Raw genomic sequence first — 27,121 nt, 5'->3', positions numbered from 1 at the left:
TCATGTCAGGAACATAATTTGCACATAGACCCCTCTAAAGTGTCTGCACTATTGGATTGGCATCTACCCACCAGCCTCAAAGCCACCCAGAGATTCTTGGGATGCTTTAATGAGTTCCATTAATTTATAAACAACTATTCCGTATTGGTGGCAATTAGGACTCTTAATAGTAACACAATGTTTTCTTTAGTTGGCAGAAGAAAACTGTGCTGGCTACACATGGTTGTTACTTTATTTGCAACATTTGAAAATTGTATGAAAAATTTTCTATGCATCTTCAGTTTTAAAACACTATCAGCACTATTCAACAGCAATGCAAAGAGCAAAGATATTGTGCTTTGATGATTAAGTAATCCACAGTAACCAACTACAAACATGAAAATGCCCTGTACAGTAATTCGCAACTTCTAACATCAGAAGATGAGAAAGAGAGACAGCCTGGGAAGGAGAAAATAAGCAGCATGTGTAGCATACCACAGCAAAAAGTTGGTTGTTGTCACATATTCCCATTTCCACCCATGGGTTGAACACACAAACCCCCACAGCAATGGTCAACTCCAAATAACCTCACCTTATACTCATCAAGACAGTAACTCTTTCTCAGGATATTTATGCCATCTATCGCCCTCATCATTGGTAGCCATTTGTCTTTTCCTAGTCCTATCCTGGCAAAAAAAAGTTCCCTGGTATGCAACCAGAGCTATATACAACATTTTCCTGCCATTAAACTGGCATAGAGTCCCAAGGCTTCTAACAATTATGTTTCCAAGAGAGATATCTGATTAATTAATTCTGCATCACATCAGCTCATTACAACCAGGGCATTTACCAGTAATTGTATCAAGTGTGTTTGTTGTTGTGACATTGGGGGTTTTAACTACAGGTAAGCCTTAATCTAGCCTTACCTGTAGGTCAAAGTGGTTTATAAGGGTTTACAACCACTTTAAGTAAGAGGCAGACTGGCTACCTTCCCATAGGTCCTATGACTGCCCAATAGATTTGGTCCCAGGTTTCACCCCTTCTCCCGTGTATGCACTTACTCTCTCTGTCTCCAAATTTTAAAAGCATGGAAAAGCACATTACTGAAAATCTTAATAGGGATTCATTCACCCTCCTCATTCTCAGCATTGGTGGATGTATTTTTTTACACAGAAGTGGGATGGTTCTCTTTATCGCTTCATCATATCGCTTTCCCAGTCAGCAAATTCTTCAACCATAACCATGGGGTTATGACAAAAAAAAGCTCCCTAATATGCAACCAGAGCTATATTCAACATTTTCCTGCCATTATACTGGCATAGAGTCCCAAGGCTTCTAACAATTATGTTTCCAAGAGAGATATCTCATTAATTAATTCTGCATCACATCAGCCATATTACAACCAGGGCATTTACAAGTACTTGTATCAAGTGTGTTTGTTGCTGTGACGTTGGGGGTTATTTACGAAAGGCAAATCTACTTTGCACTGCAAGTGCACTTGGAAGTGCAGTCACTGTGAATCTGAGGGGAAGATCTGAAATGAGGGGAAGCTCTGCTGAATTTATCATCCAATCATGTGCAAGCTAAAATGCAGTTTTTTATTTTCTTTGCATGTCCCCCTCGGATCTACAGCGACTGCACTTCCAAGTGCACTTGTAGTGCAAAGTGGATTTGTCTTTCTTAAATAACCCCCATTGTCTTGTAAGACCTTTTAGCAACACAAGTTTTATGGGGTCTCTCAGTAGCAAAAGACTGTGTGTGTTGCCCAAGCTATGAGTGTCTGAGACAAATATACTTACAGCTCACAATGTCATGTTTTCTCTGGATTAACAGTTGTACTTTCATTCTAATTTGAAAGGGTTACAATTTCAATTTATTTGACAGAAGTTGGTATGGGTTGTTGAGATTGGGGTTCAAATATATTTTTTGCCCATTGCTACTAGCAATACTAAAAAGTGAAAATGTGCAACCTTTAAAATATAAGACTTAATATTAGGCAGGGTATACATGTTGAGTTTTTTTTTTTCATTCTACCAGCGGGTTAAATGGAAATAATCAGACACATCTCTGTATCAACACAAGAGGGGAATACACAGATCAGTGCTTGCAGCCATTGCCTCCAAGTGGTGATTGAATGTTCGCTTTCCAGCATACAGAAACTGTTTGACAGAAGCCAGTCACTAGATCGATCAGTATATGCCCTGCTTAATTCTCCTGAAGTTTTCAAAATTGTGGTATATGCACAATACACTATACATAATAGTGTACCCCATCCATCTTTGCCTTTGCTGAGGAGTAATTACCTAGCCCACTGCAACTGATATCCCTTCCTATCATATAAAACAGTTTTTCATAACTATGAATAATTTTATTTTCCCCTATGGTAACTAGATTTGCTGAGTAAATCAATGCATTTCTGTTTTCACCATTAACAGCAAAGATAACTATTTGCTTTTTCTGACCTAGATCCCAGCAGGGTGGAATCTGCAGAGAGAATAACTTTACAAAATACCAACTCATCTGGTAATGGATACTCTGCATTCAAATGTCCATACACCTCACAATTATTATAGGCAACCAGGTCTCTATCCAGACCATTACCTGGTGAGAACCCATGTTCAAAGCTTACCACTTCACCCATGTGCTTCAGGTCTTTATCAGGTTTTCTACAAGAAGCTCCTTTTGAGTCAAGTCCAATATTTTAACTTGTGTATCCTCCTGGGTAACAGACAGGAGTTCTGCAACTTTCTGATAATTTCCTGGTCCTTCCATCTCCTGAGGGTTGTCTGCTGCCACAGCAAGCATATCCTTGAATGTTAGCTGGCCATCAGAACCTCAGTCTAGCCTATCAGAATACCTCTCTGTCTTCTTGCTTAATGTGGTCTTAAAGTACTTTGGGGCGCCTTCCATGTACCAAAATAACTGGAAGCAAACATGCAATGGACTGCAGGACTTATTGCATTACCATTAATAAACATACCAAATTATACAAATTTTTCCTATCTTAGTTGAGTACAGCCTTTAAAACATTATTCTGAGTGTTGGTGCTCTGCAGTACCAGCCTATATTTCAGAGGAGTACACACAGAAGTACAAAGTGACTGAAGATTCAGCAGTTTATATGGTTATTTCATCATGTCTGTTAGAAAAGGGAACCCTGAATCCAAGATAAACATCCTGTTGGGAACCTTATGAAATTTAGAGGATGTATTTGTAAGGGATATCTTCACAGCTGAAGGTAGCATCACTTACAGCTGACACATGCACCATATCCATTACCATCCCCTCTGACACGCTGGTAATAAGCCGCTCCACAACCTCTACAAGGACGCTATCAGTTTGGTATACTACATCTTTAACAAATATAGACAGGGTGTTGTGCTGTTCCCTAAAATAACCAAGTAAATTAAAGAATAAGTGACACAAAAAGAACGTTATTCATAGAAATGCAAAATAAGTGCTCAAACAAGTTAAATAAAGTCCACTCCAGAGGTACAGACAGTGATCTTCACAGCAAATGTGTTCCTTTCTTCCACCATCCAAGTGTTACAAAGCAACTTACCAAAATGTCAAACCCAATGACAAAGAGGTCTGAATGCGCTCAGTGCAGCCAATGAAGGTTCTGTGTCCACTCAGGCAATATTGTGTATCTCCAAAGGCAGTTTACACAAACTCAAATCCCGCAATGATAACCAATAGAGAGAAACAGAGAGATAACTCCTTTGTGTAGTACCAAAATACTCACGTTTATTGCATAAAATAGAAATGTACTCACAAGAAACAAAAGCAAACAAAACAGTGCTTTGCTCCAGCTGATGAGTGAGTGTGAAAACATCACCACTATACCACATTTCCACATTTCATCAACACAGATGTCATCCAGTGGCAAGGTGTTGTACCTAAATAGTATAAAAAACAAAAAAACAAAAATATCGCGCTTGGGGTAAACCTAAAAGCTGCAACTAAAAACCATCTAATATCAAGATATGGAAAAACTCAGAAAAAAATCCTTTTTACGAATTCAGTTTGACTCTTACCACAATGGGTGGACTCCCAGTCAATGGAGTCATTAGCGCGAGCAGACAGCCCTCTGCAGGGTTCTTTTGCAATGGATGTTGTGTCTGGGAGAGAAGACATGCGTATTGAAAAACCTTGACATCGGACGATTCGCTGGGGAGCTATAAACATACTCCAGACGTACAGAGAGATTGGATAGCCACTATCTACGGTGTTCGAGAAGGGAAGGAGGACGTATGGAATTATTGTAATCTAGGCTGGCTACTTCCAAATGATCCGTATCTATCCATGTGTCTAGTAGCACACCGGAACGGATTACACGCAAAAGAACCCTGCAGAGGGCTGTCTGCTCGCGCTAACGACTCCATTGACTGGGAGTCCACCCATTGTGGTAAGAGTCAAACTTTTTTCAGCTCTGGATTTGTAAGAAGATTACACTGAATTCGTAAAAAGGATCGATTTCCCTATTCATTGGTTTTTCTTGGAAACAGAGAGCCCCTTATTACAAAAGACTCCTTCTTTCTTGATTGAACTTTACACAGGATGTTTTTTGATTTGTAATTTCATCGATTTGTATTAGACTTCTCACTTTCATCTTTCATGTAATTTTAGCGCAACTTTATATATACAATTTTTTTAAGGTGTTGTACCTCCATGGGTAATGTGGAGGGTATCTTTTTTTAGTTTAATTGCATTTTTATGTAATTTATTATGCTCTTTTGAGCCATTTCTGTATTAATAAAGGATATTTAAATATAATGAAGTCCCATTTATACACCTTGCAATCTCTAATGTGATATATATTACATGATTGTTTTTGTTATGGCTATGTCATAACCATTTTTTGTAGAAGGCTTGATGGCTTAACTTTAACAATTGAGGCCTCACTGAATTTTAGTGGACCTAAGTGAGTGAGCCCGTGGATGGTCATTAAAACCATGTATATTCTCTTCTACCTTTGACAAAACACTCTGGTCCACCATGACTGCACCACAGTTGTCCTAAGCTCTGACACTCTGGGCCTCTCAGAGGTTTCTAGAGACACATCTGTTTCATCTGACACCATTACTAAGGGAAATTATAAATGTTCTCTTCCCACTGCACAGGACATTGAACAGAGGAAAGTCTTACTGCAAACAGATAGTATGCCCCGATAATGGGGTCACTCCCACTTCATAGCAGACAGTTTTACTGTCAAACTCTCCAAGGACTAACATATTATACCCAGCACTCTTCTCTTTTAAGAGTTTGACCATATTTCTGAGGTTTCACCTTCATTTTGGAAAACTTGAGTTGTGATAAAACTAGCTACTGCTCTTGTCATAGACCTGGCATTCCACCAATACAGCCACAGGGCGAAAAAGCAGCAAGTGCAATATGCACCTTGTCACCCCCTGAAGACTTGAATTGGACTGTTCCACTGTTTCTAGGGGTAGCTGCAGACATATTATCAACGCAAACCTGGTGGTTAAACACATCCCTGTCTGGACAGGTTACCTTGAACTGTATCCAAGGACAAGGGACATTTGGTGAGAGCATGCTCCCATTTACTATACTTGAAACAACACTCATGGTTTCATGTTTTGTTAGGGCTTTCCATAATACATCTCTTTGCAAGCTAAGGCTCATTGGCATCCTTCCTGGACTTCTGGGTAGCCTGCTTTTAAGACTTTTTCTGAGAACCGTGCCTCTCTGTTGCAAGGGTAGACAGCTTTTCCCCAACTGGAACTGGTGAAGCTTGCACACTTGTTAAGATGTCAGGCCACATAATTCATTCTATCCACATGGTCACATCACTATCATCCTCTGGGGCCTGGGGATCCATCAAGTAAATTAGGTGGTAGAAATCCTTATTTAGCTCCATATACTGCAGTATTTCCTCTTTTAATTTATCATAGTCCCCTGCCTGTTTCCCAGAATAGGGTAGACCTGCTAGTTTGACAATAATAAAGGTGCAAGCAATGGCACTATGGCATTCTTTGGCCAGTTCTTTTGCATGACCACCTTCTGAAACTTTTGAGAAGTTTCAAGGAATCCCCCACATCATCAAAGGTAAGGTAACCTTTGAAACAAGTTAACAGCCCCCCAGTTACCACTTGCAATCACAGGATCATCCATACTGTAGATTTACAGCTCACAACAGAAAAGTGCACAGACCCAGCAAATGGTGCTAGCACATGTTCACAGTTCTCATCCTCAGGATACTGTTGCTTTAAAACTAACAGGAATGCACTTGCCACACTCAGTGTGTTGTGTATTTCATTGGTAATTGTAACACAAAGTGTACACAGTTCATTAGAAGAGAACATATTCCTTAGCAAGGGTGAGCAGACTCCAAGCAGAAAAATTTCAGCTTTTGCCCGCATTCTCCACCCATTGCGAGATTTAGCTTCAAATGGAGTTTTTTTTTCAAGGATGCATTTTAGGTCTTTTCCCCACTTTTATTCATCCAGATATCAAAATAACAGTTTTCTGCCCATGCAGGAGTTGTTAGCATAACAACAGGTTTCAGTCTCCTGGCTATTTTGTTACACAGCTAAGTCTACTTCTCTGTAGGACTGAGTTTCCTCAATCTCAGACTCTCTGCCTAATTAGAGTCTTCAGTCACCAGACTGGACCTGTTATCTACTCACATACAGAGTGCTATTTGATTAGGTTGTAAACACCAATCTGTTTGGATAGAGACTACCTCTGTCCAGTCACAATCTCTTGCTTTTAGATGTTAGTCATGCCTTGCAACTTTTCCGTGTAGGCCAAACTGGTTTGTACACACGTGTGTCTTGCAGCACACAGAAGCAGAGCCTAACTAGAAAATACCTTCTGTTGTGGGCAAAAACCCATCTGACCCATATCAGTTTTACACATGTCCAAGGACCATTTCCCTGCTGAAACGGCACCTTTATACTTTTATTTGCACCTTTATACAGTAACAGACCATCTGTCTGTCAAAAAATAAATAAATATAAATATATATATATATATATATATATATATATATAATGTACTATTTAACTACTAAAATATTATACTGCATAAAACCTTTCTCCCACTCTCTAAATTATTGCATATGTCATTTGTTAACATCATAAAGGAAACACAATGATGAGAAAAAGCTCTTGAAGGCTTTAATAATCATGTTTAGCTTATTATTACTTTATGGTTCAGATAATTAGGGGCGTGGCAGGGATGCATTTTTTCTCATAAATTTGTGAGGTATGCATATAATAGTAGACTAAAAACAGCTAAAATAAAGGACCATTGTAGCCTCCCCTTTAGAAATAAAGGCAACAAACCTTTCTTTTTGTCTTTTCATAACAACCAATATAAGAATGCTAAATACACTTGTTCTACCTAAAAGAAAAACTGTGGACAAACTGAAAAAGATATTACCTTTAAAAAAGATGAGATGAAAGTGCATGAGGAATTTCTTTGACCTTAGGAAAGGAAGCTTCCTTAGTTACCTATAGTGATTTGCACGTTACTAAGATCAACAATGCCTGTTCATTTACTTTCAGAGTTTGTTATCCCAGGAGCATACCTAAACATTAATGTTGGACACAGTGGAAACTTGTATATTGAAAGGTTGACAGTATGGTTCCCATGGAAAGTCTTCAATGCTATGAATAGGTTCACATATTACTCTGAATAGGTCTGAGATGGTAATCCAATTCATATTGCGCAAAGTCTCTTTTTATCCAATTTTTTTTCTGCTTTAATTGTCTACACAGAGACTGAGATCCCTCTGGTGAGTGTACACTGGCAGAAATAAGAGAAAAACAGCTGCAAAATGTCTGATGTATTGACCAGCTCTTGCAATGTTAGAACAAGTGATTTCAAGCACAAAGTTGGGCAATAAAATAATAAATATTACTTTTGGACAGGCACCTGCTATGGCTTTTAGCAGCTCTCACATTTATTCACTGCTCTGATTCATCTATCTTCTAGCATATAAACACCTACGAAATACAGTATTAATAACAGTATTTAATTTTAAATACAAAGGTGCCCAGAGATGTCAGATGATCTTTATCTGATTGACATTAGGTGTCGGTGATTGTTTTCTATCATGATGTAATGGGCAATAGGTAACCATACATTTCAGCAGATACTCTCAGCAGATTGATAGTAAGCGGAAAAGGCTACTGCTAAGTTGCAATTTTTGGGCAAAGCCCTACTGTTCCCTCAAGATTAGGGATGGGCCAAACACCCCCCCCCCCCCCCCGTTCGGCTCGCACCAGAACACCTCGAACAGGCAGAAATTTCCAGCAAACATACAAGCCCAACTAAAGTCTATGGAACACGAACATGAAAACTCAAAAGTCCTCATTTTAAAGGCTTGTATGCAAGTTATTGCCATAAAAATAGGATTTTTAAATACAGCTTACCTGTAAAATCCTTTTCTTGGGAATACGTGCACGGGACACAGAGACTTGATAATTACTTAGTGAGTTAGATAGTGACCATCAGATGATTGGACACTGGCAAGCCTAATTACAAGGCGAGTTTCTCCCCTATATAACCCCTACCATATGGAGAGTACCTCAGTTTTGTAGCAAAGCAATAAGTGTCCCAACATATAATCCCGAAGAGGGGCGGGAGCTCTGTGTCCCATGATGTATTCACAAGAAAAGGATTTTACAGGTAAGCTGTATTTAAAAATCCTATTTTCTTGTTCATACATCATGGGACACAGAGACTTGATAAAAACTTAGTGGGGTGTCCTATAGCAATGACCAAAATTGAGAGGAGGTAGACACAGATCAGAAAACAACATAGACTGCCAACGGACTAGAGGAACTATACTGCTGCCTGCAACACACTGCACCCGAAGGCAGCATCCTCGTGCCCTCTTACATCCACCTGATATAATCTAGCGAATGTATGGACTGAAGATCAAGTTGAAGCCTTGCAGACCATGGAGGCGTGGTAATGCACTGCCCATGAAGCACTAACTGCTAGTAGAGTGCGCTTTAACCTGAAAAGGAGAAACTTTCTTCTTTACACCATAAGCCTGAATAATAACCTGTCAAATCCAACTAGAGATAGTGGATTTTTATGCTGCCTAGCCCTTTTTGAGGCCCTCTGGCAGAATAAAGAGACAATGTCTTTCATATCTGAGCGGTTGCCTGCAGATAGATAGTGACTGCTCTCACAACATCTAAAGAGTGTAACAACTATTCTTCTGCAGACTGCGGATCTGGAAAAAAGGACGGTAGGACCACATCTTGATTCAGATGGAATCCTGAAACCACTTTAGGCAAAAAGCTGGACCCTGTCTTTGTGAATAATCAAATATGGCTCTTTACAAGAAAGAGCTGCTAATTCTTATACCCTTCTAGCTGAGGATATGGCTACCATAAACACCAACTTCTTTGTTAAAAGATTTAAAGAAGCTTGGTGCAATAGTTCAAAAGGTTGTAGTGCTCCCTGAACAAAGGTTCGTACTTGATAGTACTCAAGGCCAGCTTCATTTCTATGCCTAATTGAAGAAAGGCAAGAATTCTGCTAATGGCATACTTTCTAGGATGTCACCCTCTGGATTCACACCAGTAAACATATACCTTCCAGATTATGTAGTAGATGAGCCTGGACGCTGGCTTCCTAGTATTGACCAGGGTGGACAGGACTGGCCCCCGAGAGGCCACGACCCTTTAAAATGTGGGTCTCAACCCAAACCATCAAATTTCGACTTTGTAAGGCAGGATGGAATATTGCACCCTTTGAGAGTAGATCTGGGCGAAGCAGAAGAACCCAAGGTCTCCCCTCTGCTATCCTTATGATCTCCTCATACCAAGGTCACCTGGGCCAAGCTGGAGCCACCAGAATTACCGGCTTGCCTTCCCTTTTGACCCTCTGAAGGAATCATGGGAAAAGTGAAACTGGAGGGAATGCATAGATCAGAGAGTATTAACCCCATGGAATCATTAAGGCACCTGACCCTTGTGCTAGCGGATCCTTTGTTCTTGATACAAAGTTATCCAGTTTCCTGTTGAACCTGGAGGCCAACAGGTCCCCATCCGGGGTACCCCATTTTCGTCATCTGGCCTGAAATATGTTGTGGTCTAGAGACTATTCTACTGGGCACAGCTGCTGGCAACTTAGAAAATCCACCTGCCGATTGTCTACCCCTGGGATGAAGACCGCAGACAGGCAAGGAACATGTCTCTCTGCTCATGAAAAAATGTGATTGAACTCTTTACAGCTGTAGCATTGTCGGACTGTATCCGGACAGGGTAACCCTGTAACCTACAAGTCCAGACCTTGAGGGCTAGTCGAATTGCTCGTATCTCCAGAATGTTGATGGGCAAGAACCTTTCGGCTCTGGACCATCTTCCTTGGGTGGAAGGTTCTTCCAGAACCATTCCCCAGCCTATCAGGCTGGCATCTGTGGTTACCACTTTCCAAGTAACTGGAACTAAAGATTTTCCTTTTAGCAGATTCTGGGTCAGCAGCCACCAATTGAGGCTCTGGCATACCCAAGGAGACAGGCACATTGGGAGATCCAAGGCTTGTACCCTTTTGCTCCAGGCAGAGAGGATGCTGCTCTGCAAAGGCCTTGAGTGAAACTGAGCATAAGGGACAGCCTCAAAAGAGGCCACCATCTTCCGTAATAGTCTCATACATAGCCGAATGGAGCGATTCTTCTTTGCCATGACTACCCGGACCAACTATTTTATGGATTTTGCCTTTGACCCGGGTAAAAATAATCTGCTTTGGACTGTGTCTATGACCATGCCCAGATACTCCAGCCTTTTTAGGGGCTTTAAGGAAGATTTTTCTAGATTGAGAACCCAGCCTAGGTACTGTAAGTACTCTACTGTGCTGAGCACATTGCGGTCTAAGCACGCTATGGACTGTTCCACAAGAAGCAAATCATCCAGATAAGCTGTCACTGTTATGCCCTGAGCCCTTAGTTTTGCCAAGGGCGGGAATAGATTTTTTGTGAACACTCGAGGTGCTGTACAAAGACGGAAAGGTAGGACCCCAAATTGGAAGTGGCGCTGATCCATCACAAACCTCAGGAATCTTTGGTGGGCAGGAAATATTGGCACATGTAAATATGCATCTTTGATGTCTATTGATTCCAACAATTTTCCCCCTTGAAGGGTGGAAACTACCGAATGAATAGATTACATGCGGAAAGAACAAATGTCTAAAAACTGATTCAGGTCTTGAGTAGAACCCTGAGCCTTGCTCCTCTGGGGTCACCTCTATAATCACCCCTTGGGATAGAAGATGTTCTAAGGCCAGAAACAAGGGTGTTCTTTTTTCTGGATCCTTGGAGACTCTTGACCTTAGGAAACAAGAAGGCGGTAACTCCCAGAAATCCAGCTTGTAGCCCAGAGACACCGTGGAGGTTAACTATCTGTCCTGAATCTCTTCCCACCATGCACTTGCAAACTGCAGCAGCCTTCCTCCCACTCAGCTGAGTGGGGGCGTCCCTTCATAGGGAGGTTTTGGAGTTCTGCCTTACAGATCTTGAACCCAAGACTTCTTTTGCCCTTAGGCTTGGCTTTGGACCTCTCCCCTAGTATTGGATTGGGGAGGCTGTCGCCACTGCCTGGAGGATGGGGCTCCAGGGGCTGGGGACAGAGAACGTCTAAATGTGGGATGTTTTACTCTTTCTTTTGACCGATTAATAATGTGGTTTTACCCCCGGTAATCTTCTGGATGTATTTGTCCAAGTCATCCCCAAACAGGCATTCCCCATAAAATGGGAACACAGTCAGATATATTTTCCATGAAGTTTCAGCTGCCCAATGCTTAAGCCAAAAGGCCCTGCGCATGTGTACGAGCAAGAGGAAAGGGGGGATGCTTGCTGAACAGAATCCATAATGGCATCAATCGCAAAACATAGGGCCTTAGGAAGGTCTGCATAAACTTCACCCTCCTCAGTAGGGAGGAGGTTAAATACCTGCTTCATTTGTTCCTTGAGGAATTGGCACATGCTGACTGCTCCAACCACAGGCTGGACCACAGCGCCAGCCATAGAAAAGGAGGCTTTAAATAAAGTTTCCAGCTTCTTATCAGTTGGATCCTTGAACCACTGAGCATTGTCTACAGGACGGGTCAGGCTTTTATTTACACAAGAAATAGCCGCATCTATTGCTGGCACCTCCCATTTCTTGGTGAATATTTCCTCCACCGGATAAAGCATAAAACACCTCTTAGGAGGAGAAAATAGTTTATCTGGGTGAATCCAGTCATCATACAACAACTTCTCCATTAAGGGAGGAATTGGGAAGGTATATAAAGTCTGTGGGGATTTCCAGGATCCCAGGGAGGAAACGGAGGATTTGGCAGCCTCAGCAGAGGGCAATCTGTATGTGGTACACACCAACTCAGTAAAGTATTGCACCTGTACTTTGAGGGCCTGGGAGGCAGAAGAGAGCTTTTCCTCTTCCCCTGAATCGTCCGACTGCTCACTATCCCCATCCCCAGATGGGGATATTTCACCATCAGAATACTCATCCGATAGGGAACCTAAAGCAGATGGACGGGGTCTATCCCTCTTTCTGCAATTCTTTAAGGAAGCTGTGATAAAAGTAGTAATCCTTCCTTCCAAACCATCCAATACAGCCTTCATATTGTCTTCAGTGACATATACAGGGATTGTAACATTGGGAGAGGCTGCAAAGCCTGACAGGGACACAGACTCATCATGTGAGGCTGCCTCCAATCTCTTGTGGGGATGGAATCCTGCAGGCATGCCCAGAACCCCTAGAAGTAGGCGGTGATCTTTTAGTGCCTCTTTTACCTCCCCCTGAACCCGCTTATGAGGAGACATAGTCCTTAGCTGCAAAGCAGAGGTACTAGTACAAATGCAATCACTGCTGTGCTCTGGTCTTACAATATAAACATTAGCTCAGTCTGCACAGCCTGATGCTGAGTAGGTGTCCTAGGTATGCCAAATCCACTGAGATGCTTACTGCCCACAGCTCTGTGTCCCACTGGTTACAGTAGCTCTGGCGTATTGGGCTTTAAACATAGCCACTTTGCGCCTGCACACTGGTACGCTGTGCACGCCGTCCTTCCCTGCCAAACATCACTGTAAAAGCGCGCCCCCCTTGCGTGCGCGCATGTAAGACTGACATGGCGGTGGCCAGGGGTGAGGGGGGACAAAGGGGATTCCCTGAGAACTGCGTGGGACCCCCGGACATTATGGGATCCCCTCCCTTCTATATTATGTGGCAGAGCTTGCAGCGAAGGAGATGAGCGGCTTCTCAGACCAGCTTCACAGAGCATGTATCCTGGATGGCATGTAAGTATACACCAGGTACGTTCTTACTCCCTCTAGTGGCGGAAATCAGGTAAGACATGCAACTACTCAAAAAGAAGATAATCCATAATGTGTATACTTTAGGATTGTCTTAATTTACCTTATCCCTGCCGCAGGACTGCTGATTACAGACAGATCCAACCTTCACCCATCACGGCGGGTAGCGTTGTGCCAACCTTTGGGGTTCTGGGTTCCTAGAAGACTCTACCATAAAAACTTTTTGAGCAACTTTAATTTATGCACCAAAGCATTGGATCCCAGAGCCCAGTCTTCAAAGAGAGACATTACAGGCAAAACCTTGTTTCTTCACGCACATGGCCCTGGTATCATCCATCTTAGGCGTATATATTGGCCTGAGGTATGGATCTGGTTGTATAGCTCCTAGGCCCCCACAGAGACCATCAAGCAGAGCTTTCTTCTTAGCACATCTTCTAGCCTGACCAACCACCTTAGACACTGGAAAAAAAACTGAGGTACTCTCCATATGGGCGGGGTTATATAGGGAAGGAACTCTCCTTGTAATTAGGTTTGCCAGTGTCTAATCACCTGATCATGACTATCTTTTTTTTTTTCTCTCAATCAAGGATTTTATTGAAGAAAATAAAATGGTTTACATTGACATTATATGATTATAAAGTGATATTTGAAATTAACATTGGTTAACAATTTAACAGTTTGTCTATTAACATTTAAGTTAAGTATAATATACATATTGAAATGCTCTTCTGATCACGTGTAAATAGATGAAATAGGTAGAGAGGGAGGAAGGGAGGAGGGGGAGAATAGGGGAGATATTAAGACGAAGGGGAGATATTGAGAACTTGAAACTTAACTTATATCTTAGATACAGACTTGTTAGTGATATAATACACGAGTTTTATATTGGTTGCTTTACTTAAGAAGTGTTTGATATTCAGTTGAATAGGTAAATAATAACCATGGCTGCCACATTTTGATAAAGCCCTCGCTATTTTCTTTTTGTCAATTTGATTACTAAATATTTGAGGGTGGTTTGTTCCCATTTAAAATTGCAATTCCCTTTAAGAAGGTGTAGTTTATTGGGTGGTAAAGTGAGGTTTAGAGCTTCTGATTTTGATTGATTGATTTTGAAATTGGATATAAAACAAAATGTTTTGAACATTTTATTAAGGTTAGGGATTGAGATATGAGGTTGCCTGATAAAGAATAATAGGTCATCTGCTTACGCTGCAGTTTTGTATTCTCTATTATGAATGTTAAGACAGTGGATCGCTGAGGATAAATTTATGGTTCTGAAAAGGGGTTCTAATGTTAAGATAAAAAGAATTAGTAAGAGTGAGCAACCTTGACGTGTGCCATTTTTTATTTGTAATGGTTCTGAAAAGGTGCTATTGACTTTGATTTTTGCTTGTGGTTTTTGGTAAAGGGCTCTTATCCAATTCATCATATTTGTGCCAATTCCTATATGTGAGCATGTAGACATCATATAGTCCCAGGAGACTCTATCGAAGGCCTTCTCGGCATCTGTTGACAGCAGGAGGCCCTCGATTTTCGATCTCTGGGAGATGTGGATAAGGTTCAAAGTTTTTGTTACATTGTCTCTTGCTTTGACTATCTAACCCACTAAGTAATTATCAAGTCTCTGTGTCCCGTGATGAACAAGAAAAGTGTATGGGGACTCGTGTACTGCCCTAGGAGACATGTATTACAGTGGTGTTCCACCCAAAAAAAATAATTCATGAATGTGCCTAAAAAAAAATTTGGATTTTTTTTTTTACTCACTTCTAAATGGCTGTTGCTAAGGGGTCCCTCATAGTCTGCCTCCTTCAGTGCCTAGGCTCTTGACGTTGCTTACCCTCGGCGCAGGAAAGGCTCAGCTCTGCCCCCTCCCTTCTGTCAATCACCTGGGACTGCTCGCGCATGCGCAGTGGGTGCCCGGCTGTGAAGCCACAGCCGGGCGCACACAGTCACAATGCCGCCGCCGCCGCCGAATGGAGGGGGAGATGAGCAGGGCTTCGATCCCCTGCATCTCTGGACCCTGGGACAGGTAAGTGTCCAATTATTAAGTCAGCAGCTGCAGTATTTGTAGCTGCTGACTTTTACATTTTTATTTTTATAATGGGTACACCACTTTAATGAAAAAAAAAGGTTTTAAAACAATAGTTTTTACAGGAGCAGTGATTTTAATGATGATTAAAGTGAAACAATAAAAATTAAATATTCCTTTAACCACTTGCCTACAGGGCACTTACAACCCGTCCTGCCCAGGCCATTTTTCAGCTTTCAGCGCTGTCACACTTTGAATGACAATTGCACGGTCATGCTACACAGTACCCAAACACTTTTTTTATAATTTCTTCACACAAATAGAGTGTTCCTTTGGTGATATTTAATCACTGCTGAGTCTTTTATTTTTTACTAAAAAAAAAGAAAAAAAATGTCCTTAGTTTCTGTCAGTAAATTTTGTAACTAAGTAATTTTTCCCCTTCACTGATTTGTGCTCATGAGGCGGCACTGATGGGCACTGATAGGCTGGACTTGTGGGCATTGATGAGGTGACACTTATGGGTACTGATGAGGCAGCACTTATGGGCACTGATTAGGTGGCACTGATGAGGAGGCACTAATATGTTGCACCTATGGACACTGATAGGTGGCACTGATGAGCACTGATAGGCAGCACTGATGGGCACTAATAGGTGGCACTGGTGGGCACTGATAGGCGGAATGGATAGGTGGTACTGATGGCCACTAATGGGTGGCACTGATGGTCGACACTGATGCGCATTGATCGACAGCAGTGATGGGCTTTGATGGGCAGCACTGATAGGCGGCACTGATAGCCAGCACTGACTGGCATCGCTAATGTGCACTGATTGGTGGCACTTGTGAGCAGTGGCGGGCACTGATTTCTGCCACTGGTGGGCACTAATTTCTGCCACTGCTGGGCAATGGTGGGCACTGATTGGTGACACAGTTGGCGCTATATTGTAATCAGGGTACTGATGATCAGTGCCCTAATTACATGTGTAGATCTCACCCTGCGTGGACATGCTGCTGATCAGCTCTCCTCTCCACACACTCTGTCAATGTGAGATGAGGAGCACCGATTACCGGGATCTCCATGTTTACATGTGATCAGGCTTTCCATCATTTTGCAGAGGTGATTTAATCAGTTTAACTGCCTTAGTAATTACCACAGCCATTTAATCTGAGGGAAATCCTGAAAACATGACCTGTTGGTGCGCCTTAAGGACTAGAGTTGAGAAACACTGCACTACACTGACTGCATGCTCAATCAACTAACTAACCTGCCTAATCTCTCTTCATTCATAAACACAATACACGCCCACAATGTAAGCAGCATTATAAAGTGTGGCCAATCATGTCTCTCACAGCACATTGCGCTGTGATTGACCAAAGCATACAGGTCAGGTGCATGCTTTGGCCAATCAGCAACCTTCAATGCACTGCGATCTAGCAGTGCATTATGGGGTGCATCACGGCAGGCGAACGTCCTGTGGGCTCCCCACCTGTTCGAGTCGAACCTACGTTTGACTCAAACATTGGACCCATCCCTACTCAAGATAGCAACAATGACAGGAGAGAATTATTCTTGAGTCAGATTGCAATTACTCCTTTTTTGCCTTCAACCGAAACCAGTAGTGCTGTTATGCCAGTTTGCATTCAACATTTCAATTCCAAGGCCCCAGTCATCACAATGTTCTGAAACCTTACAACATGATTTCCAATATTTTGACATCAGCACAATTTATCTTTAACAGTGGAATTTCCTTCACTAGAGTTTTGTATGTGAGGTAACTAAATGGAGTAACTGTAATAGCATGCATTATCCATTGCAGTCATGTCATTGCCTTATTTGAAATCAATAATGTCATAAAATCAAACACAATAAAAAATACAATAAAATCTGGCAACCATGGGTTAAGCACCTTCTATCTACAAACTTTGATCTATCATTGTTGACGCCTAATTGATACTCCTTACATCCTTTTACTATTATCTTTTTTACTTTTAGGTGCTTCTGAGGCGGGGGCTGGACCAATACCAGGAGAAACTTTTCTTATCTTCTTTTCTTTCACTCATTCTTTCTCTCTCTCTTCTTATCTTCTTCTTCTACTCTTCTTCTTTTCTTTCTTCTTTTCTTTTTACTTACTTTTCCATATAATAGTGACAAATACGGGATCTTGATTCACTCCTTTTACTCACATATATATCTTAGAATCTCTGTCACTCATACTTGGCTGATTTCTCATTTATAATAGATTCCTTATGTTATCAAATATAGGATAAATTAGAATCATATAGTCTGCTACATAACTTTCTTTTTTCCTCTTTACTTTAATTAATATACTTTTAGTCTCCATACATTTTATCTTATGTTCTAAAATAACCACACGCGTTCACAGCTTGAACCCAATTGGGGTGAACGTGTGGTTGGGAATTCAGAGATGTTTATTTAAATTTATATTAACATTCTTCTTCTTTGTATATTAGTTGTCAAATATTATATCTATATTTGCTCAAATGTGATTATATCTAAGAAGTTCTGATTATATTGTTCTGTATCGTATCCCATGCTTGTAGTTTATTCTCATTTCATTTTGTAGACATTATTTGTCTTTTCCTGTATAAAACTCAATAAAAAGATTGAACAAGGAAAATCAAACACAATAAATATAACATTCTAGTTGGTTGGGACAGGGGACCAGATTATTACACTATCAGTTCAGTTCTAGCGATCATAGGAGCCAGATTCAGTAGAATATCAGCAGCATAGATCCTAAGAGATCACCTCATGAGTGGTTGCAAGCAATTTAAAGCGGAGGTCCACCCTAAAGTGGACCTTCTGCTCATCGGAACCCTCCCCCCCTCCGGCGCCACAATTGGCACCTTTCAGGGGGGAGGGGGGTGCAGATACCTGTACAGTACAGGTATCTGCACCCACTTCCTGGATAGCTCTCTGCGGAAAGGGGCGTAGATTACGCCCCTTTCCGCAAGTGCCCGCCCCTTTCCGCAAGTGCCCCACTGCCTGCTGGGAAAACACACAGATCCCAGAGGCAGCGGGGACCGTTCTTATTGTGCAGCGCGGCTCGCGCATGTGCAGTAGGGAACCGGGAAATGAAGCCGAAAGGCTCCATTTCCTGATTCCCATATCCAAGATGGCGGCGGCAGCACCCGAGAGACGATCTACAGATCGGCTTCGGGTGCCGACATCGCGGGCGCGCTGGGCAGGTAAGTGTCACTATTTTAAAAGTCAGCAGCTGCAGTATTTGTAGCTGCTGGCTTTTAAAAAAAAAAAAAACGCGGAGTCCCGGCGGACTCCCGCTTTAACTGATTTAGGCATCACATCCTACAATCTGGATAATAGTTATGTACTGTATAAGTTAAACCAGACCCTTACTCCCTGCCTCCGCCTTTCCTTTATGTTGCACATCAGCCAAGGACAAAGTTGTTCTGATCTTGTTACCAGCAATGTGTTAAAAGATGGAGAAATGTTTCACAACTCATCAGTTTTGTTGAAACGTCTACTGCGTGTGGTCATATTGCATCACCTGAGCCAGAACCAAGGCATGGTTTTTCACAACATTTACTTTGCACATGTGGTCAAATCTGACTTTGATTTTTCACACAAACTGAAAAAAAAAAACACAATTACTTTACAATAGTTAAATGGATTATCTCTCCTACTTATAAAATACAGTATTTGTTCATCCAAATAACATTATTATTACATTGAGCTGTTTTGCACTTATTCTGACCAGTAATATATGAGAACAGGAAATCTGTGCACTGTCCTATGTGCAGACTGCAGTATTATTTAAAGAGTATCTATGATCAAAAATAAAAAACAAGTATCTAGTAAGGCAATGAATGTCTGTTTTGTCATATCGTCCTTATAAATACAATGTTTTGTGCAGCACAGTAGCAAAGTGTTTAGCACTTCCAAATGGCAGCATTAGGGTTGTTGGTTTGAATCCCAAGCACAACACTACCTGCCTAGAAGTTACATGTTCTCCCTGTGCTTGCGTGGGGTTCCTCCTGGCAATCCAGCTTCCTCCCACACTCCAAAGACATGCTGGTAGGTTAATTGACTCCAGTCTAAATTGGCCCTGTTATGTGTATATATGAATATGAGTTAGAGACCTTAGCTTGTAAGCTACTTGAGGGCAGGGACAGAGGTGAATGTACAATTTACTGTATATGTAAAAGTGCTGAGTAAATTGTTGGCGCTATATAAGTACCTGCAATAAAATTCAAGATTTGCATAGATTAAAAAAAAAAAAAAAAGTTTTACAAGCTGTAAAACTTGTCTTTTGAACAATTCCACAATACCAACGTCATTGATCATCATGACAAAAAATAGTCATGCCCTGTGAATATGCATATCACTCACTGCAAAATGCTTTGTGATGATACTACAACTTAAAGTGGTTGTAAAATCTAAGCCCTTGTAAACACGGTCGGACATTCCGACAACCAAATCCGTTGGATTTTGTCCGACGGATTTTGTCCGAAACTGTTGCATACACACAGTCGGACAAAGTTGTTGGAAAATCCGATCGTTCAGAACGTGATGACGTTATTTTGTTGCGACGGGACTACGGTCAGGCTAGTAGTCAATAGCTTTGGTCTAGGAATTTGATCTGAGCATGTGTGGCACTTTGTCTGATTGGAATTCTCTACACACAATCGGACAAAGTCCGATCGGATCATGTTGTCAGAAAGTTTTATAGCCCAGCTCTAAGCCCTTGTACACACGACGGAAAATGTCCGATCAGGCCGTGTTGTCGGATAATCCGACTGTGTGTGGGCTCCATCGGACTGTTTCTGTCGGAAGCCGACGGACAAAGTTTTAGAGCTGGGCTATAAAACTTTCCGACAACATGATCCGATTGGACTTTGTCCGATTGTGTGTAGAGAATTCCGATCAGACAAAGTGCCAGGCATGCTCAGATCAAATTCCTAGACCAAAGCTATTGGCTACTAGCCTGAATGTAGTCCCGTCGTAACGAAATAACGTCATCACGTTCTGAACGATCGGATTTTCTGACAACTTTGTCCGACCGTGTGTATGCAACAGTTTCAGACAAAATCCGTCGGACAAAATCCAACGGATTTGGTTGTCGGAATGTCCGACCATGTGTACAAGGGCTAAAACTTTGTCCGTCGGATATTCGGATGGAAACAGTCCGATGGAGCCCACACACAGTCGGATTATCCGACAACACGGTCCGATCGGACATTTTCCGTCTGAATGCCCGACCGTGTGTACAAGGGCTAAGCATTTTTTACCTTAATGCATTCCTTGCATTAAGGTATAAAATGTTTAGGTGTCAGCATCACCCCCTCAGCCCCCCTTTACTTACTTGAGACCTCATTCGATCCAGCGCGGTGCACCTCTGCAGATCTTTTCTCCCCTCACTTCTGGGTCTTGCTGGCTTTGCTAGGGCACTGGGAGCCATTGCCCATAGTCCAAACAAGAAAAGCACACACCGCTTCAGGCAATTTTCAAGCGCATCCAGCCCTAGGTGCAGACCCCGGCTCACCACCATCTATAGCACAAAAGGAGAAGAAGAAATGTTCACACACAAGAACCAATGGAATGCTTGATGAAAAATCTTTATTGTCATATGCCAGACAATCATACAGGGTTATTGTTGACACGTTTCACACAAATGTACCATGCTTCTTCATGTTTTGTCTTTAGATTGCCAATAATATTTTATATACTTGTTGGAATTCAGAAATGTAAAACATTTAGTTTACTTTTGGAAGTGTGCAGACAACAGTTTTCTCACTTGTTCACTTTGTTTTGCCTACAGATGAAACCTGGGTTGGAGCGTATACAGACAAGGATTGCTACCCAGTGCAAGAAACTTACACCAAGAATGAAAGCATGACAACCTCCACACGATTCTTTGACTTAAAGCTAGGCATAAAAGATCCATCTGTATTTACCCCTCCAAGCAGCTGTCAAATGGCACTGACACAGTTAATGAATGATGGCTGCTGAAATCAGCAAGACTTCCATAAGTGACTTAATATACAGTATGTAGTTGAAATAAGCTTAAATGTAGAAAGGATAACAGTATTTTTGTCGTGCTAAAATGAAAAGTTAACTTTACACATATTGGGGGTTATTTACAAAAGGCAAATTCACTTTGCACTGCAAGTGCACTTGAAAGTGCAGTCGCACTTAATCTAAGGGGTAGATCTGAAATGAGGGGAACCTCTGCTGATTTTATCATCCAATCATGTACAAGCTAAAATGCTGTTTTTTTTAAATTTTCCTTGCATGTCCCCCTCAGATCTAAAGCGACTTTACTTCCAAGTGCACTTGCAGTGCAAAGTGGATTTTCCTTTAGTAAATAACCCCCATGGTTTAATTATATAATTTAGCTGCATAGTCCCGATTTTCCCCGATCTGTGCAACTATGTACTGATAACTATGTACTGATGCTCTAACTTCCCCTAGCAGCCAGGTACCACTTAAAAAGCATTTCACACCAATCTAAACATAAATACCAAAAAACAAGTGCAGAACTTCTAAAATAAGACTAAATCATTAAGGGTCCTTTCACACTGACGTCCCGTTCAGGCCCGCCTGTCAGTTTTTCAGGCGGACCTGAACGGGTGCTCCATAGAGCTCTATGGAGCGTCGGATGTCAGCAGTGACATGTCCGCTGACATCCGACCCGCTCCGATCCGAAAAAGTGTAACGGAGGAAAAAGCTATTTTTCCATCCGTCTGTGGATCGGATCGGATGACGACGGGCACTGCGGTCCGTCGTCATCCGATCTCCCATAGGGGAGAGCGGCGCTGTGACAGGTCCGTCCCTGCGCAGTGTGCAGAGACGGAGCTGTCATCTCCCTGCTCAGCGGGGATCGGCGGAGTGATCCCCGCTGAGCAAACGGATATCCACGGGGCGGATCAGAACTGATCCGCCCCGTGTGAAAGGACCCTAAGTGTTATAACAATAATAAAGTGCAAGCCTCACAAGTATGCATGTTTTCATGTTTGCGAACATATAATCACCAAAATATAATTGTATGTGAAATGAAAAATATATCAGAAAATTCTTTAAAACATTATGTCAAATGGTAAAAATATAAACAAAGTAACCATAAAAAAGTCAAGGCAATTCTACTTCAAATGATATAGTAAATGCAATCATAAAACAAGTGCAATGTTCATAAACATGCGCAAGTCTAAATTTTCAAGTGCTCTTAGTGATAATCGTCTCATGCAGGAAACAGCTAGAGTTCTCTACCTCTCCACCTAATGCACCACAAACTGCTCACCTAAATACACAGACCTCCTACAGGTAGGTTATTGGAGGTCCAAAAGAGCTTAGTTGATGAATGGGTTAAATCAGGAGTGCCCAACCAGTGGCCCACGGAGCACTCCAATGTGGCCCGCAACCTCCTGCTCGGGGATGGATTAGAATACTGAAGCTAGAATATTAAAGCTCAGTTTATTACTAAAATCACAGTGTATATATGGGCTTATCTGTTCTGCAGTGGTTACTGGGCTGCTTTCAAATTGATCCGCAGATGCAGAGCAGTGCACCTGCGGGGTTACCTGCACTGAGCCATAGACTTCTGTTATTACCTGCGAGTTTGGTGAGCTTTCTGAAAGTGCACCAAACCTGCAGAATATAATAGAAGTCTATTGCAAAGTGCAGGAAAGCCAAAGCTACACTGCGTTGCACCTTCGGTGCGGGAAAATCGCAGTGCATCAGTGTGAAAGCAGCCTTAGGCCCCTTTCACACGGTCAGTCTGACCCAATTTTACCCTCCATTCACCTCTAAGGAGTGGCAGATGTAAACCGACTTGTGTCCTACCTCCAATCCGATCCACTAAAAAAAGAAAGAGTTTAGTGGGCTGTGTCTATGCAGAGCAGACATGGACCTGCTATCTGCCTGCTCTGCTTATTTGGCCCGTGACCGGTTACCAAGTCTCTTAATTGGCCCTCATGCTTCAAAAGGTTGGGCACCCCTGGGATAAATGAATCAAAAGACATACACACAGCAACTAGTTTTATACAGCTAAACAAGGCACATCAGGCCTTGTATCCTCTGATGAAGTCCCATAAGGATACAATGCTTTAGGTGGAGCCAACCCAATGACATCATCCCGACATCATCAAAGGAGGCTGCTAGTAATCACTGCAGAGCAAGATTGAGCTTCAGTTCACAGTGCTGTGCTAAGTATATGACCATTGTTATTTATGGGAGATTGCTGTCTCTTTTTAATGCTGCTCACTTTGTGTTTGACGTGAGTGTTTTTTATTGCGCTGAGGAACTTTCTATTAAAGCTTGCAGCTTTTTATCTTTCTCGTGCACTTGCCAACTACTGAGTTTAAACTACTTGTATCTTCTAAGATGATTGCTAGGACCAAAGTGAGTGGATGAATTCAACCCTTGCACCAAGTAGGCTCTTTTAAACCTCCTATACCTAAGGAGTCTGGGTATTCAGGTGAGCAGTTTGTGATGCACCAGGTGGAGAAAGGAGCGCTCTCTGGTTGATTCCTACATGAGAAGATTATCACTCCTCTTGACAGGCTTATTTAGAAAACAGTGCAAGAAATATAGTGCTAATTGTATAATGCAGTAACTTACAGCACAAGTTATAGTAGTTATATGCTTCTCTACATTGTCTTCTGTTTTGGATTAAATAGTATGTAAAATACATATAGATGTACAGTATATGTAAACAGAATGGCAATATAAATTTTATGTGCGCTAAGTGTGAACAATTTTTTTTAGTATTTCTAAAGTAATTGACCTACCTATACGTAGTTATAAGGTATATGTAAGATTTTTGCATTTCAATAAAACACACACACAGTCAAACACACTTTTTACTCGTCAAAAAAAAATAAAAAATGTGGATGTCTTTCCTGGAAAGCAATATGGTGACTTGCTTTTCAGATTATGTGAATTGTTTGCAATTCACAGTTATGCTGGGTTCACACCTAAGAGGGATCCATCATACAGCAGGGGTCCGGTGCGTCCTGGCTCACCGCTTTAGATCTGATTTGAGCCCACACTTTGGGCTGAATTCGGACCTGAAACGGACCAAAAAAGGCACACGCTTTTCCTGCAAAAAGCATCAGACCTGCTGCGGAGATATGTGAACCGGCTCCATAGAGAGCTAGTCACATTCTCCTGTTATACGGATTGGATGCTGGGAAAGTCACATCCAATTTGCATAGGTGTGAACCCAGCTTTATGATCTGGAAAATGAACATAGTGAACTCAACAGCACAATCAAAAGCCTCAAGTAATGAAATTACAAATTTATGGAGAAGAGCATGCAGATATTACAACTGATGTCCCTTAAAATGTTGTCAAATAAACTTGAGCATCCCCACAAGTAATTCTAAACCACAAATGAGTAATCATCAATATAGAGAAAATCGTTGGTTTAACAGAATGCTCAATTACCAGGTTGGTTTATTATGTGCAACATTTGCAAAAATCATCAACTGAATCTTTCCTGTCAAATAGAGTACATTGTTCTGGGGACCATCTGGAGTACAGTACTACACAAATGTCTAAGAGACCTAAAACAATTGCAGACTTACTTCCCATGAATCATTGAAACTAGCACAGACTTACAAAAAGAAATAACAGTGATATTTCATTGATCCAAACAATACAAATACACCTGATGATTAACACACAGTAATTCATATTGCTGAACTGTAATTTATCATTATGTTTGTGCTTTAAAGGGGTTGTAAAGGTTTGTTTTTTATTTTCTAAATAGGTTTTTTTAAGCTAGTGCATTGTTGGTTCACTTACCTTTTCCTTCGATTTCCCTTCTAAATGTTTTTTTTACTTTGTTTTCTTTGTCTGAATTTCTCACTTCCTGTTCCTCCTCAGTAAGCTGTTCAGTAAGCTGTTTTGGCTGACTAAACACCGCTCGGATGATGGTGTGAAGTTTACTGAGGAGAAACAGGAAGTGAGAAATTCAGACAAAGAAAAAAAACATTTAGAAGGGAAATCGAAGGAAAAGGTAAGTGAACCATCAATGCAGTAGCTTAAAGGAACCTATTTAGAAAATAAAAAACAAAGCTTTACAACCCCTTTAGTGCATCAGATTCCAATCAACACTGAAATGTTGCCTTAACTTTGTATCTATTCATTTGTATTTTAGGATACTGAAGCTATTCTTACATGTGCTTTGTATACAACTACAACCCAATCAGGGATAAATCATTTACTGTGGAAAAAATAAAATAATTAACATAAGGATATAGTTTGCATGAATAACATCTGAAGGACAATCTAAAATACTGCAAGAAGGATATAAATAAAAATATTATTGCTGAGCTTTATTTGTTATATTTATTGAAAATACCTATTACTACACAGTGGAAATTTTAACTAATGTTCTGGTAATTTTTTTGGACAAAAAATATATACTTCCTGCTTACAATCCTGAATACTTGATATTTATTTTGTTATATTGTGAAAAGTGCCTGCTAGTTAAGTTTTAAGATGGTGGAGCGCCAGACTCAACCCTTCCTTTTTGACCCCTTCCACTTCCCATAAGCTCCACCCCTGATAGACTCCACCCCCTCTGTCCCCTGTATTCCACTTGCTTCCACCCATAGTGTGTAGTATAGTGTAATACTATACACTATACTATATACTATACACTATATACTATACACACTATACTATACGCTATACTATATACACTATACACAATTTACTATATACATTATACTATACACTATATACACTATACTGTATACACACTATACTATATGAGGCTCTATCTCTATCACTTAAGGACGTTCAACTTTTCTGTGATGGTTTATCATAAATTATTGATGACACTGGAGTTGAACTTGACACCAACAAAAATCCACAGCCCTCTGCTCAGTCTGCTGCTCTCAGTCTCTGTCTCCTCTCCTCTCTCTTAGCTCTCCTCCATCTGCTCTGCATACAAGATGGATGGCCAGGGGTTGAGAGTGGAGACTGGAGCGGAAGAGGCCAAGTGTTGGAGTGCGACTTGTGGAGGTGGGGGGGGGGGGGGGGACATGGCTGGGCAGCAGGCCAGGGTGGGCAACTGCAGGCAGGAAAGATCTTGGCACCCCAGGGAGGGACCGAAAAGGCTTGTTAGGGTCAGTATTTCGGCCTGCCCTAACAAGCTCCTATTAAGTGAAAAGAATACTGGCAAGCAGCCAGTAGGGATGGTCCCGATGTTTGCATCGAACGTAAGTTTGACTCCAACATCGGGTGTTCGCTTGTTCTCCAAATAGCGAACAATTTGGGGTGTTGTGGCAAATTCAAAAGGCGCGGAACACCCTTTAACCGCTTCCTGACTGGCGCACCACGATGTACGTCGGCAGAATGGTACGGACAGGCAAATGGGCATACAGGTACGTCCCTTTGAATTTGCGCCGCCGGCGAGCCTCCAAAGTAAACAGCTTCTCCCTGTTCTGCCTAGCAACAAGGGACACTGATCTCTGCTCTCTATGATTAGAGCAGAGATCGGTGATCTGTAAAACACAGCCACGGCCCCCACAGTTAGAAACACGCCCCTAGGACACACTTAACCGCTACACTGCCACCTTCTGGTTAACCCACTGCCAGTGTCATTTACACAGGAATCAATACATTTGTATAGCACTGATTGCTGTATAAATGACAATGGTCCCAAAAACGTGTCAAAAATGTCTGATGTGTCCACCATAATGTAGCAGTCAAAATAAAAATCGCTGATCGTCGCCATTAATAGTAAAAAAAAAGATGCCATAAAACTATCCCCTATTTTGTAAACACTATAACTTTTGCGCCAACCAATCAATAATCGCTTATTGTGAT

General features: G+C 41.5%; 1 protein-coding gene across 1 annotated transcript in view; it reads left to right on the top strand.

The window, feature by feature from the left end:
* Window positions 1–25,617, top strand: part of EPDR1 (ependymin related 1) — a 98,187-nt gene extending 72,570 nt beyond the window's left edge. Inside the window, exon 3 of the mRNA XM_077491647.1 lies at window positions 21,102–25,617. Coding sequence (XP_077347773.1) covers window positions 21,102–21,292 — 191 coding nt within the window. The 3' untranslated portion in view covers window positions 21,293–25,617. The remainder of the gene's footprint in view (window positions 1–21,101) is intronic.
* The last annotated feature ends 1,504 nt before the right edge of the window (window positions 25,618–27,121 follow it).

This window comes from Lithobates pipiens, unplaced genomic scaffold, assembly GCF_037356315.1.
Source record: "Lithobates pipiens isolate NorthernLeopardFrog02 unplaced genomic scaffold, aLitPip1_a1.2 Scaffold_19, whole genome shotgun sequence".
Lineage (NCBI taxonomy): Eukaryota > Metazoa > Chordata > Amphibia > Anura > Ranidae > Lithobates > Lithobates pipiens.
Note: the sequence above shows the minus strand (reverse complement) of the source record. Positions and strands in the feature narration are given on the sequence as shown.